This window comes from Oncorhynchus kisutch, linkage group LG24 (assembly GCF_002021735.2).
Source record: "Oncorhynchus kisutch isolate 150728-3 linkage group LG24, Okis_V2, whole genome shotgun sequence".
Taxonomy (NCBI): domain Eukaryota; kingdom Metazoa; phylum Chordata; class Actinopteri; order Salmoniformes; family Salmonidae; genus Oncorhynchus; species Oncorhynchus kisutch.
Genome location: NC_034197.2, coordinates 2,960,477 through 2,975,423, shown reverse-complemented (window position 1 = coordinate 2,975,423; position 14,947 = coordinate 2,960,477). Strand labels below are relative to the sequence as shown.

Here is a 14,947-nt window from a genome sequence, read left to right as displayed (position 1 = left end):
GACTCCAATCAAGTTATAGAAAACATCTCAAGGATGGTCAATGGAAACAGGATGCACCTGAGCTCAATTTTGAGTCTCATAGCAAAGGGTCTGAATACTTATGTCAATAAGGTATGTTTTAATTTTTTTTTATACATTTTCAAACATGTCTAAAAAAATATTTGCTTTTTCACTATGGGGTATGTAGATTGATGAGGCAAAAAATATTTAATCCATTTTAGAATAAGGTCAAGGGGTCTGAATACTTTCAGAATGTACTGTATATGCAGATTACACAGTCCTTTACTACTCAGCAAATACCACAAGGGAGAGTGAGGAGTCAGTGTCAAGCGACATCAAGAGGGCAGCAGCTTGGTTTGCTGACAACAAGCTCTCCCTACACCCTCAGAAAACCAAGGCAATGCTGTTTGTCAACCCACAAAAGCTGAGATACACAGGCAAAAGTACCACAATAACAGATGTACAAAACACTTATGAACTTGTAAACTCCATAAAGTACCTGGGGATGAAGTTGGACCGACACCTACACTGGACTGAACACACCAGCCTGGTCACAGGGAAACTACTGTCTGGGCTAAAAAGAGCAAGGGACTTTGTTTCCAAGGACATCATTCTGATAATTTACCACACCATAACAACTCACCTGGACTACTGTGCCACAGTATCGCTTCCCACCCTACATCAGGACAATAAGACAGGTCTTAACCGGCTACAGCGTATCATCAACAGGGCTGCTGGTATCATGACCGGGCATTCACAGAGGGAACACGTAAAAACAGAGTTTCTTCTGTAAAAAGCTGCAATCGAACCACTGACAGTCATGATCCATTGACTGTTTTCAACGACACACAGCACAGACTGCCTGAATACATGTCAGATCTGTTCAGGTGGGAGTCTCCACCCATCCTCCGGGGGCACACCAGAGCAGCAGTCAAAGCCTCTGACCAATGGGACCCACATCTACTGGCACAACCATTAGCGAAGAATATGGCCTTTCAAGGCAGTCTGCCGTTCTTTGGACCATTGCTCTGGAACAAGCTTGACTGATCCACACGACAGCTAGCTAGCATGTCCGCCTTCAAAAGAGCAGTACACATAGCTGTAATGTGAGCATTGTTTTGCATGTATGCTACCGCGTATGATGTGTGTGCTTCTGTGCATGCTGTGATTTTTGATGTGCTTTTGTATGTATGCCAATGGGTATGCTGTACATGTTTTTATTGATTCTATGGAACCCAGGACTCCCTGGAAAACACTGACAATTGTTACTGAGTGGACCATCTTGGCTAAATAAATGAGCAGAGCGGAATAAAAACACAGCGATGCTTAGTCTCTTATAGATCTCCGTCTTCGGGTGGCAGACACAACTTGAAGAGCCTGTGGGAAGTAAAAATGGTTGAACATTATTTGAAGATCTGATATTTGTGTAGCCTGGTTCCAGATGTGTTTGTGCCATCTTGCAGAATCCCACAGCATGAAAGGATTTGAACCCAGGCTAGTACTGTGTAACTAAAGCCTTGTTCACACTGCAGGCCTTAATGCTCAAATCAATTTTGTTTTTCAAATCCGTTTTGGAATACTGACTGTCCAAACAGCAAGTTACAAGTGACCAGCAGTCCTGACATGGCTACGCTAGTTGTCATAGTAATGACAAGTGTGTGTGTGTAATGGTGTAGGTTGATTGGTGCTCGTGCTTGCTATCACTCAGAAGTTATGTAGTAGGCGAAGGTGACAACAATGCCTGCCATGGACATTTCCCAGTTACTTTCAATGTTCAAAATCATAGTGGAAGAATACCTTTAAAGCCACAAAGGACAAGATGATCCAACTTTCAAAACAAGTCATTTTTGCCTATTAACAGCAGTTACTTCGCTAGCTAGGTAACTGTTTAGCTTTCTAAAATGTTCACTCATTTGTTTGTGAACAATTAACAAACTGGTTAGCTACCATATGTACTTGTCAAACTGTCAACAGAGTAGCAAGCAAGCTAAGATATGCAAAATAACAGTCTAAAAACCACTTGAGGGCAAACAAATCAGATTTGACCATTCACACCACCTACTACGGTGGTTTGAAATGTGGCTTGAAATATCCGATTCCATGTGCTTTTTGACTGTTCAGACTACAGAAAAATGAACAGATTCGAATCAGACATGCAAAGAAATTGGATTCGAGTCACTTCAACCTGGCAATGTGAACAAGGCTTGAGATTGAACTCATTCCTATTGTCTATACCTTGGGGCTGCGGGCGGCATCTGGTCCATCACTTTGAGGTTTTTAGCCGAGATCTCTACCCTGGTGCCCTATCAGAGAGAAGAGAGGGTTACACAATGTTTACATATTTAGACTGACAAGTGCACACAGGGTTGCAGCTACGGTACCCAAATTTGCTGCTCAGAAAGTGTACTCAAAGTTATATTTCTACCTAATGTCTGTAGGTTGAGAGCGACCCACACCTATCGGGGAAAGACTACATTCACCCATCCCACTGCATCGTTGTCCTGATGGTACTGTACAGTATGCAGTATGTACAGTATGCAGTGAATGTCTTAGAATTCAGCTCAAAGCCCACGTTCAAAGTACAGTAGATTATTGTTTGTCAGTAATGTGCTTTTTTAGTAATGCTATGTTATACAGTAGGTGGAAGTTGCTTCCTTTCATATTCCGTTTCCATTTTTGAGCCACTGGTCTTTAAAGATTAGCAAGGGGATAGAGAGAGATGTGGGCTGTATTCATTAGGCACCTTCGCTAAATGTTTTGCTACGGTGTACCCTAATGAATATGACCCAGAACTTAAATCTGTTGCTAGGCATGTAAAAAGGGTGTAGTTAGGGCACCTGTTTGCGCATGATGTCCATGGTCTGCATGATGCAGCGGGGCATGAGGCCGTGGTTCCGCGCCAGGATCATAGCCTGATCAAGGGTCACGCTCAGGGTGCACCTGCTCAACACAAAGGTCACAATTCAGCAGGTCAAAAGTGTTTTGACTGTGTTATGATTACCTAATGGCAAGGAGTTGAAAATACACTGTTTTAAAGGGGTAAGGCATACTGTACGTAGTGAATGTCTAAGTACTACCCCTGACATAGCAACACATAGATGTGCATGAGTGTTTGCTCCAGCTGACGCTAACTGGCAGTACTATCACATCACTTTCAAGGTCATACGACGGACCTTTGCATGCCAGTAGCACACATGGTGATATGGCAGGCGCCCAGGCGGTTGCACAGCTCGGAGGACACACACAGGACGCTGACGCCAGAGGGGTGGCCTGCGGCATTGGGATGCACGTTGACATATGACTGCATCAGACGACACAGGTCGTCCAGAGTGTTGAGGGGTCTGAGGAGCTGGGTAGGAGGGGGGGACAGAAGACAGGGGATTTAGGGGTAAAGACGATTAAAATAAAGTACTCCAACTTTCCTTTCCGGTCAAACGTACTGCCCCTGAGCTTGTTTGTAAACAAAGAGTAGTTTTGATTTCTGTTTACCTGGTCTATCTTCTTAGCTGTGGTGTTGGAGTCGGTGGGAAGATTTGACTTCTCCAGGTAAAAAGCCCTGTAAGAACACAGTAAAGGGTTATAATAATTAATAATAATAACAGTTGTCGTTATTATATTTGCCCTATTTCACACATGTACAAGTGTTTGTTAATACACATGTATGAATTAGAAATGTGTGTTTTGCATATCTCACTCTCCCTGAGAAACTCTCGGAGAGTGTGGTCACGGCCAGGTTCTACCATTTTCGATGGGGACCCAGGAGCAATTAGGGTTAAGAGCTTTGCTCAAGTCATCATTCAATATGACTGCTATTGAACAATTAATGAATCCATTGATATTCTCAATTTTCTCTATTTCCCGTAAAAACTTCACATCAACAAACGTCATCCACCTTCTAAAGCTAATACAGTAGTCAAACTAATCAGCAAAATAATACCCCTTTATGCATGTGGGAAGTACAACACAGTGGGAACTACAACACAGTGGGTAGTACAACAACACAGTGGGTAGTACAACAACACAGTGGGTAGTACAACACAGTGGGTACTACAACACAGTGGGTAGTACAACACAGTGGGTAGTACAACACAGTGGTTAGTACAACACAGTGGGTAATACAACACAGTGGGTAATACAACACAGTGGTTAGTACAACACAGTGGGTAGTACAACACAGTGGGTAGTACAACACATACTGTATAACACAATAGAAAGTGCGTGGGTTGCTACCTGAGTTTTCGGTAGTAGGCTTTGACCCTTTCCAGTGCGACGGCGTTGGTGCGTTGCTGGAACTCTTCTATGGACACGTAGGCCTGCTCGGACACTCCCTCTGGCCTCTCCAGGGCTGACCCAGGAACAGATATAACACAGTAAAAATGCAGTACATGCAGGCAAGCACATTGTCTTTCAGGCAGGCAAACACAGATACATACACAGAAAAGCACACACACGATAGGAAGACACATAAATATACAGTACATACATGCACCTAGACAGACAGACACATTGCTAATATTATTTTATAATGGATAAAATGTACAAGTTTATACTCTGACAGCTGAATAAGACCACTGAACACAAAACTGTAATCAACTGTAATCAGCATAATTCCAGCCATTTATATGGACTCAACAAAGGTCGAAAGGACACTGCAGTGAAATAATAGCGAAGAGGAAGTAGATAAGTAGGCACAGAATACATTTCCTGGTTTTACGTCATAGTATGTTATTCAAATGGTAGTTATGACACCGTAAATGGCAATTACATAAGAAATACCCCAACATTAGTATTTTGTTTGTGACTATAGGAACTTTCACGCTTGCATTGTAACTAGAACATTACATGTAGGCATCTAACCCGCGACCTGCAACACACACGATGCAGCGTTGTCGTTCAGGCAACAGATGATCTGCTGTCAGCCACCGACTTGTCATTTCCACTCACCGCTGTCATCAAATGGACTCATGCTACCCACAAGTTCTGACTGAGCTCAATTGTCATATATAGCGATGAGTTTCTCTCTCTTAAATACAAACTAATAATGAGGAGCGCCCACAATGGGGTTTTGTGTGTGGAAGTGCTTAGTAATGAGACTCGCATAAAGAAGAAATTTATAAAACGACAGGTCCTGACCAAACATCCACAGCATGATGGTAAACCCAGGGAGGTCTTTCAGAACAGGGCAGCATGCTTCAGGAAACAGTGCTTCAACAGTGGAAAAGTAAGTCAGCTAGCAAGGCACTGTTGTCATTTTATAACAGGTGATGATCAGCAGTAATAAGGGAGTACGAACTGACTAACTCTCATAGTGGTAGATGTGCATTTCTCTTTCAAACAACAGATAATAGCTAACATTTGCCAAAGCAAGCTAGCTACTGATGGTGCAACCCTAAGTAATAGTACATCTTACTGTAGAAATGACCAGGCCTACTGTACATCTTACTGTAGAAATGACCAGGCCTACTGTACATCTTACTGTAGAAATGACCAGGCCTACTGTACATCTTACTGTAGAAATGACCAGGCCTACTGTACATCTTACTGTAGAAATGACCAGGCCTACTGTACATCTTACTGTAGAAATGATCAGGCCTACTGTACATCTTACTGTAGAAATGATCAGGCCTACTGTACATCTTACTGTAGAAATGACCAGGCCTACTGTACATCTTACTGTAGAAATGACCAGGCCTACTGTACATCTTACTGTAGAAATGACCAGGCCTATTGTACATCTTACTGTATAAATGATCAGGCCTACTGTACATCTTACTGTAGAAATGATCAGGCCTACTGTACATCTTACTGTATAAATTATTGTTGAAAACTAGGTTGGAACTGCTTCTGTTAAAATACAATAATAATTGTTATTCTGAACTGGAATAAAACTGATTGAAGCAAGATGCTTTTTGAGGTAAACCCACTCACAGGTCTAGGTTGTTCATCTACAGCAGGAAGCGGTCTCCTGCCTGACTGAGAAAGCAGTAGATGTTCTGGTCCAGTTTGGCACCACATACCTATGTGAGTCAGGGTTCTCAACTCTGACATACTTAAAAAACAAGTACAGCAACAGTTTCAAGGCTGAGCATGACCTCAGTGTTGTTAAAAGCAGAGCCCAGAATAGACCTGCTCTCATTAGGACTGTGTGTGTTTTCTGGTCTACATCTGTGTGATGTAATCAATATGTGTATTCCAGTTCAGAATTACAATTATTTATTGGCCCATTTATTGGCCCATTCCTCCTGACAGAGCTGGTGTAACTAAATCAGGTTTGTAGGCCTCCTTGCTTGCACACACCTTTTCAGTTCTGCCCACAAATGTTCTATAGGATTGAGGTCAGGTCTTTGTGATGGCCACTCCAATACCTTGACTTTGTTGTCCTTAAGCCATTTAGCACAACTTGAAGTATGCTTGGGGTCATTGTGCATTTGGAAGACCCATTTGCGACCAAGCATTAACTTCCTGACTGATGTCTTGAGATGTTCTATTTTGTGAAGTGCACCAGTCCCTCCTGCAGCAAAGCACCCCCACAACATGATGCTGCCACCCCTGTGCTTCACATTTGGGATGGTGTTCTTCGGCTTGCAAGCGTCCCCCTTTTTCCTCCAAACATAACAATGGTCATTATGGCCAAACAGTTCTATACTTGTTTCATCAGACCAGAGTACATTTCTCCAAAAAGTACGATCTTTGTACCCATGTGCAGTTGCAAACCGTAGTCTGGCTTTTTATGGCCGTTTTAGCCTATCAGAAGCTTCTAAAGAATTTTCCAAGCTGTTTAAAGGCACAGTCAACTTAGTGTATGTAAACTTCTGACCCACTGGAATTGTAATAGATTATTTAACTTATAAATCACTGTGTCTGTAAACAATTGTTGGAAAAATGACTTGTGTCATGCACAAAGTAGAGGTCCTAACCGACTTGGCAAAACTATAGTTTGTTAACAAGAAATTTGTGGAGTGATTGTAAATAATGTTTTAATGACTACATACACTTTTGTTGGAAACTTCCGACTTCAACTGTAGATATGGATATTTAATTTCATTGTTATTTGTTTTTGTCTATATTGCATTTGTTTTAGGCATAAGGGCAATGAAATGTAGCGATATTTATGTATAGTTGCATGTTTTCCTAAGCTTGGGTCCCAGGAAAAACATAACTTCTCATTTGGGTCCCAGGCTGAAAAAGTTTAAGGAGAAAGGGATTTAGAGATACTGAGTAAAAGACCTCTGTTGAACTTGATTATTATAGACACGTGGCCTGCATCCCAAATGGCACCCTACTCCCTAAATAATACATTCCTTTTGGCCACTAAATAGGGAGCCATTTGGGTCCCACACATGGTCAGTGTAGACAACCTATTCCCTATATAGTACATTCTTATTTAGTATGTATTATAGTATTAGGGAATATTAGGGAATAGGGTGCCTGGCATGACTTATCCAGGCTAAACTTATCCAGGCTAAACTGTGTGGTTTGAGCCCTGAATGCTGATTGGCTGAGAGCTGATTATCAGACCGCATACCACGGGTATGACAAAACATGTATTTTTACTCTTCTAATTACATTGCTAACCAGTTTATAATAGCAATAAGGCCCCTTGGGGGGTTGTGGTATATGGCCAATATACCACGGCTAAGGGCTGTATCCAAGCACTCCGCTTTGCGTCGTGCGTAAGAACAGCCCTTAGCCCTGTTATATTGGCCATATACCACACCCCCTCGGGCCTCATTGCTTAATTATACTTCTGCATTGTGAAAGTCTGTATCTATGGACCTGCAACATATTTCCTGAAGGTGCCTCTAGTGCATTTCATAAAATTCAATCCAATGCCATTTGACCCGACTCCAATTCAATTCATTAAACTGTGATTCAATGAGGTTTTGATGACCACCTCCTGGACTCTAATTCAGCCAACTTTGTTTTGATGATAATTCTAATCAACTCAATTGAATTCAGCTAACTTTGATTTGATGATAATTCAAATTGACTCGACTCAACGGAGTTCAGCAAAATTTTAGACTAGCGGGCTGTTCTCTTCCTACTCACCGCTGGTGAAGAGTACAGTGTGCAGTTTGAGGCTGCCCCCATTCTGCAGGCGCATGGGGAGCTCACTGAAGTGGCAGCTGTCCAGGTACATGGTGACCCTCAGGGCCTGCCGGGTGCCCTCCACGTGGTAACACACCGGCGTGTCTGGGGGAAAAAACCCACACGCTTCACAGAAATCCGCTGAGCTTTCACATTTGACCCCAAGGGGAGGTTAGTTATGAGGCTTTATCCCTTCAATTACCCATTGGCTTACTGATTGTCCTTATTGGCCTTACATTTACATTGGAGTCATTTAGCAGACACTCCTACATAGAGCAACTTACAGTTAGAGTAGCCATCTTAAGCTAGGTGAGACAACCACATCACAGTCATAGTAAGTACATTTTCCTCAAATACAGCACTATTGGTTTCTTTGTGTAAACTTGTTCATAGCTATTACTATGTTGCATATGACAATATCGGTATTCAGTATAGTAAACTCTGCAACAGATAAATATATTACTTAATCATCCCTAGGAACAACACAACTCCTGTGAGGTTAGCAGACCTTCTGAAGACCATCCACCTGTAATCCTTTGGGATTGGGTTTTAGACTTTCATGGAATCCTCCACCTTCATAATGTTTACAAATGGCTCTACTAAACCGAGAGTTCAGGGGGGTTACTGAACAGGCTTTTATCAAATCATTACTGTCAGATGAGCTTATCGCCTCCACAAACTGTCTGCCTAAGCAACGGCCGCTACGATGTGCTGGTGCTAGTTAGCTAGACCGCGCCATACTGCTAAACTGGGCCCATTTTCCAAAGAGGTATTATGTGTGTGTGTTATGCTTACTGTTGAGCAGTAACCTAGAATAGTACCTCCCCATTTTATCCGTGGCTTTCTCCCCGTAAATGGGAAATGCATCTGATGTGCTTAACACAGCAATCTCGGCTAACCATATTACAGTCAGTGAAAAGGGACATGTTGGGGATGCACAGGTCGTGTGTGTCTTCCTCCACCATGCGTAAACACAAGTCACAACTCTTTAAACTGGCCACGATTGCTATGGGAAAGGGTCTACTTACTTACAACCAGGCATTCATCTTCCAGCTGGCGGAAGAACACAGTGACTTTGTCCAGGTCCAACAGGGCTGCCTGGGTATCCTCCAGCATTGTCCTCTCCTCCTTCTACACAGCAGAGAGAAGACAAAGCTCAGCTAACAGGCCAGGGACCATATTCAGAAAGCGTCTCAGAGTAGGAGTGCGGAGCTTGAATCAGTTTAGCCTCTTAGATCAAAATGAATAAGATTATATGGACAGAAGGGACCTGATCCTAGATTAGCACTCATATTCCGAGGCTAATACTGAATATGTGACTCGTTTCAGGAAACTAGGCATATGTCACACGTCACTACTTCACAGTAGAGACATTTGAACATAAACATATATTTGACAGAAATGCCTTCTGGAACATGTGAATGTTCATGTGCGTTAATAACAAACTTCTATGCCATCTATAAATCAAATTGTTAAATTACGAGCCTAGTTGGTTTAGCTACAGAAATAGGCAGGGCCTTCCTGCAAGCCATGATTGGCTGAGATAATGGATGGGATGGACATGCTGAGATATGAGTTCGGATTGGTAGCATGCATGAGCAGCTGTCAATAACATGAGCTGCTCAGTATGTGTAGGTAATCCTTTCAAACACTGCTTAAAAAAATTATCAATCACAAAGTACTGAAAAAGTGTTGCTAATGCTCTCCACTTTCTGGAGGACGATCATGCCATGCTGACTCTGAAAATAAATCAGACAATGAGAAAATTCCTGATTTAGGTAAAAAAACATTTTCATTGATCCCAGACAATGAAAACAGCGATCAACAGTGTTCTTGTCACGGAAGAAGTTGATGGAGTTTTGAAATCTGTGGAATGCTCTGTGGAAGCAGAGTATGATATCTAAGGAGATGGAGAAAAATCTGGCGTTTGTTTGCAAATATGTGGAGAAAATCAAAAAGGGAACACATAGAAGGTTGTTGTATAAAACTCCTGTCTCCGGATTACATCTTCAAACTAAGGGCAACCATGGCATCCGTGACAGAAAGGGAGAAGTGTTCATCCATGTACATGGGTAAGATAGTCTAGCTTGCTTCATTTTCAGATATTATACATTTTAAATTTTGTCAGAAAGTTGTTTTCATTGCAAGTTAAAGCCTACTGTTAGCTAGCTAGCTAATGTTAGCTGGCTGGCTCGCCAGCTAACAATACGTGTATGACCTGTATAGTAATATTATTAGTATCTCAGAAATCCATTTGCATTGCTAGTGATAGCTAGCTAGCTAACTTTAGGATAACATTGAACCTAGTTGGTTAGCTTTAGCTACCTGCAGATTCATGCATGGTAGTAACGTTATGAGTTGGATTATGGTTCAATGTTTAGCTAGCTAGCTACATGTCTAAACAAAATACTTACTGGTCAAACTAAATCAAGCTCAAGTTAAGTTTTGCTGCCTTCGCGGAGCCCCACCGGGCCTTCACAACTGGACTGCCGACGTTATCTACCCGAAGGAGTTATTCGGCTGGCTCCTCCGTCGCGACGTTACCTGAACGCCCATCTGCGGCCTGCTAACCGTTAGCTGTCTTACCGGCTGCTATCTGAATAGACAATCGGACAATTTTTTTATTTTTTATTTTATTTTATTTTTTATTATTTTTTATTATTATTATTATGTTTTCTTCTTGGGCCTCTATAACTATATCTATTGTTTTTATTTTTGTTGTTGTTGTGTGATTTGGATTGATCCCCTCTACCACACGGAACCCCACTAATCTACTGACGGAGCGCAGGAGGTGGCTAACAACAGACCTCCATCCTATGCTAGCTTGCTACCGATGCCCTGGCTAGCTGTCTAAATCACCAACCAACCTCTCCACTCACCGGACCCTTTTGATCACTCGACTAAGCATGCCTCTCCTTAATGTCAATATGTCTTGTCCATTTCTGTTCTGGTTAGTGTTTATTGGCTTATTTCACTGTAGAGCCTCTAGTCCTGCTCACTATACCTTATCCAACCTATTAGTTCCACCACCCACACATGCAATGACATCTCCTGGTTTCAACGATGTTTCTAGAGACAATATCTCTCTCTTCATCACTCAATACCTAGGTTTACCTCCACTGTATTCACATCCTACCATACATTTGTCTGTACATTATACCTTGATGCTATTTTATCGCCCCCAGAAACCTCCTTTTACTCTATGTTCCAGACGTTCTAGACGACCAATTCTCATAGCTTTTAGCCGTACCCTTATTCTACTCCTCCTATGTTCCTCTGGCGATGTAGAGGTGAATCCAGGCCCTGCAGTGCCTAGCTCCACTCCTATTCCCCAGGCGCTCTCTTTTGACGACTTCTGTAACCGTAATAGCCTTGGTTTCATGCATATTAACATTAGAAGCCTCCTCCCTAAGTTTGTTCTATTCACTGCTTTAGCACACTCTGCCAACCCGGATGTTCTAGCTGTGTCTGAATCCTGGCTTAGGAAGACCACCAAAAACTCAGACATTTTAATTCCAAACTACAACATTTTCAGACAAGATAGAACTGCCAAAGGGGGCGGTGTTGCAATCTACTGCAAAGATAGCCTGCAGAGTTCTGTCCTACTATCCAGGTCTGTACCCAAACAATTTGAACTTCTACTTTTAAAAATCCACCTCTCTAAAAACAAGTCTCTCACCGTTGCCGCCTGCTATAGACCACCCTCTGCCCCCAGCTGTGCTCTGGACACCATATGTGAACTGATTGCCCCCCATCTATCTTCAGAGTTCGTGCTGCTAGGCGACCTAAACTGGAACATGCTTAACACCCCAGCCATCCTACAATCTAAACTTGATGCCCTCAATCTCACACAAATAATCAATGAACCTACCAGGTACCTCCCCAAAACCTTAAACACGGGCACCCTCATAGATATCATCCTAACCAACTTCCCCTCTAAATACACCTCTGCTGTCTTCAACCAAGATCTCAGCGATCACTGCCTCATTGCCTGCATCCGTAATGGGTCAGCGGTCAAACGACCTCCACTCATCACTGTAAAACGCTCCCTGAAACACTTCTGCGAGCAGGCCTTTCTAATCGACCTGGCCGGGGTATCCTGGAAGGATATTGATCTCATCCCGTCAGTAGAGGATGCCTGGATATTTTTTTTAAATGCCTTCCTAACCATCTTAAATAAACATGCCCCATTTAAGAAATTTAGAACCAGGAACAGATATAGCCCTTGGTTCTCCCCAGACCTGACTGCCCTTAACCAACACAAAAACATCCTATGGCGTTCTGCATTAGCATCGAACAGCCCCCGTGATATGCAGCTGTTCAGGGAAGCTAGAAATCATTATACACAGGCAGTTAGAAAAGCCAAGGCTAGCTTTTTCAAGCAGAAATTTGCTTCCTGCAACACTAACTCAAAAAAGTTCTGGGACACTGTAAAGTCCATGGAGAATAAGAACACCTCCTCCCAGCTGCCCACTGCACTGAAGATAGGAAACACTGTCACCACTGATAAATCCACCATAATTGAGAATTTCAATAAGCATTTTTCTATGGCTGGCCATGCTTTCCACCTGGCTCGCAATTGTAAATGAGAACTTGTTCTCAACTTGCCTACCTGGTTAAATAAAGGTAAAATAAATAAATTAAAAAGTATTTGACTCCGGTCTGCTGAGTCGAAAGGGAAATAAATCATACAGCATTAATGTTTAACGTGTTCTCTTAATAATCAGAGCCTATTCATTCTGATGCGTGTTCTTTTACAGTATTTGGTTATTCTGAACAGTATTTGGCTGTTCTTCAAAGTATCCAGATATTCTTCCACCACAGTACCGGCTCTTACCACGTGGGGCGCCAGCGTTGCCTGGAAGTTGAGCAGCACGCCGATGGCGGCCGCCTGCTCCAGCCACTTACGGCTCGTGTCCTTGCAGTCTTCCTCGTACTCGCCAGCGTTGTTGAAGTGCGCCCGCAGCGCCGCCAGGAGCTGCTCGGCCAGTGTGCACACAGCGCTCACCGCACTCTGGCAGAAGATCATGTCCCGCTGCAGCTGCAGAGCCGTATCTGGGGCCGAGAGGAGTGGAAGAAAGGGGTAAATAATTGTCTGTTAATTGTCGGTTTTCACATATACACTCTTCACAGGACATTTCAAAAACAGCAACAGACAAACCATATGGAAGGCAGGGGACTATGCAAGTCATTAGACAGGCGGAGGGGTGGGTTTGAGAGAGGAATATAATGGAAAGAGGTGGGAGATAGGTTGGAGAAAGAGAGGTAAGGGAGGGGTAATTGCAAAAGAAAGAGGATATGACAGTGACAGACAATGAAAGAGAGAGGAGGGAAGGGTGAAAGAGAGAGGAGGGAAGGGTAAAAGAGAGTGAAAGAGGGTATATGAGACGGACGGTTGACAGGATTTTGACAACCATTATTACTCTCAACCCAAAACACTGACATAATTACTGCCTCTGTCTGGTCCCTCAGAGAAGTAAGACAATCATCTTAATATGACACAAGGCTTACCTGTACATTTGAGCAGAGCCAGAAGCACCTGGTTCTTCCCATCTACAGAACAAGGTGGATTTTATTACCGGAGTGATCCACATGTGTTTCTGCAGTGTCTATGTGTGTGTGTGTCTGTGTTTGTTTGCGTGATGGGTGTGTTACACGTGGGTTTCTGCGGTGTGTGCATTTGTTACACGTGTGTGTGTTTTACTGACCATCCACAAATCGTTGCAGGCTCTCCACCAGTGTCTTAATTGAGCTGGGCAGGTTCCAAGGGTCCTCCTGGATGTTCTTGTGGATGATGTGACAGTGCACCATCCAGTCTTCAGTGTGACGGAACTCTGCTCCGGAAACAGGGGGTTTCAATGATTTGGTTAATTACCAATATAAATGCTATGAGAATTCTTTAGTATAACACATCTACACACACACACATTCTCAGTGAACCCTGACACTCTAAACAAACATATACTCAGACATGTCTTACACACACACACAAAACGTAGCTGCTACCTGGCTTAGTGTGGTCAGGGTGAAAGTGCTTGGTCTCCTCGCAGGCCTTGGTCATGACGGGCCCTTTGAGCAGGCTGTTGATGGAGTCCACCTGCATATGATAGTCACAACCAGTCAGACCTCAACACATAGAGACTGGCCATAGTCTCTCAGCAACAGGAAACTAGGGCCCAGGAAATCGACGGGAGCCAAAATGGTGGTGTCCCTCGGGGAGTATGGGAGAGGTCAAAGGGCATGTGATATCGGTAAGAGTAGATGCAAGGAGGAACACACGAAGATTGAGAACAGCATTGCTACTGACTGATTACAGAGGTAATGGTAAAAGTAGTATTGTGGTAAAGATAGTGTTGTGGTAAAGATGGAGCACCTGGTTGAAAAGGTGCTCCAGACAGCCGTGCAGCTTGTCCTGCTTGTCAGAGGGAATGCTCATGTCACAGGGCAGCTCATCACCTGAGAGAGAGAGAGAGAGAGAGATGGAAGGCACATTGTGTACATTTTTCCACATAAGGCAAACCAACGTGATATTTTTTTATCCTACAGGGGTACATCTTTGTCTAGTCGTTAATTTATTAGCTGTTTCTTACCTGAACCCATCTCGTCACTCCCCAGGTAAGAGCTGTTGCTACGTACACTTGTGTATGACAAGACGGAATCCCTGTTACTGTTACATTCACTGAAAACACAGAGAGCGAGAGAGATAGTCAGAAACAGTTGAAAAACAAACCCAGAGTACATTCATTCCCTACAGGAAAAAAACACAAGGTCAAATGTGGATGACTAAAATGCATTCCACTATAATGTCGTAAGGTGTGGCTACACCAATGTCCCAAAGAAGATTGTTAAAATAATACAT

The 14,947-nt window shown here is 43.0% G+C and overlaps 1 protein-coding gene across 3 annotated transcripts in view; it reads right to left on the bottom strand.

Annotated features, from left to right (window-relative positions):
• Nucleotides 1–1,201: 1,201 nt before the first annotated feature.
• Nucleotides 1,202–14,947, bottom strand: part of LOC109869313 (phosphatidylinositol 3,4,5-trisphosphate-dependent Rac exchanger 1 protein) — a 132,079-nt gene continuing 118,333 nt past the window's right edge. For 2 of the 3 annotated variants that reach the window (XM_031803471.1, XM_020459382.2), the window contains 14 exons: nucleotides 14,679–14,767; nucleotides 14,462–14,544; nucleotides 14,095–14,185; nucleotides 13,797–13,922; nucleotides 13,600–13,641; nucleotides 12,926–13,143; nucleotides 9,117–9,219; nucleotides 8,050–8,193; nucleotides 4,231–4,345; nucleotides 3,490–3,556; nucleotides 3,174–3,349; nucleotides 2,838–2,940; nucleotides 2,236–2,303; nucleotides 1,202–1,377 (listed from right to left, as the gene is read on the bottom strand). In XM_031803471.1, the coding sequence (XP_031659331.1) occupies nucleotides 1,335–1,377; nucleotides 2,236–2,303; nucleotides 2,838–2,940; nucleotides 3,174–3,349; nucleotides 3,490–3,556; nucleotides 4,231–4,345; nucleotides 8,050–8,193; nucleotides 9,117–9,219; nucleotides 12,926–13,143; nucleotides 13,600–13,641; nucleotides 13,797–13,922; nucleotides 14,095–14,185; nucleotides 14,462–14,544; nucleotides 14,679–14,767 (1,468 nt within the window). In that variant the 3' untranslated portion in view covers nucleotides 1,202–1,334. The remainder of the gene's footprint in view (nucleotides 1,378–2,235; nucleotides 2,304–2,837; nucleotides 2,941–3,173; nucleotides 3,350–3,489; nucleotides 3,557–4,230; nucleotides 4,346–8,049; nucleotides 8,194–9,116; nucleotides 9,220–12,925; nucleotides 13,144–13,599; nucleotides 13,642–13,796; nucleotides 13,923–14,094; nucleotides 14,186–14,461; nucleotides 14,545–14,678; nucleotides 14,768–14,947) is intronic. The other variant, XR_004205139.1, reaches the window with a different exon arrangement.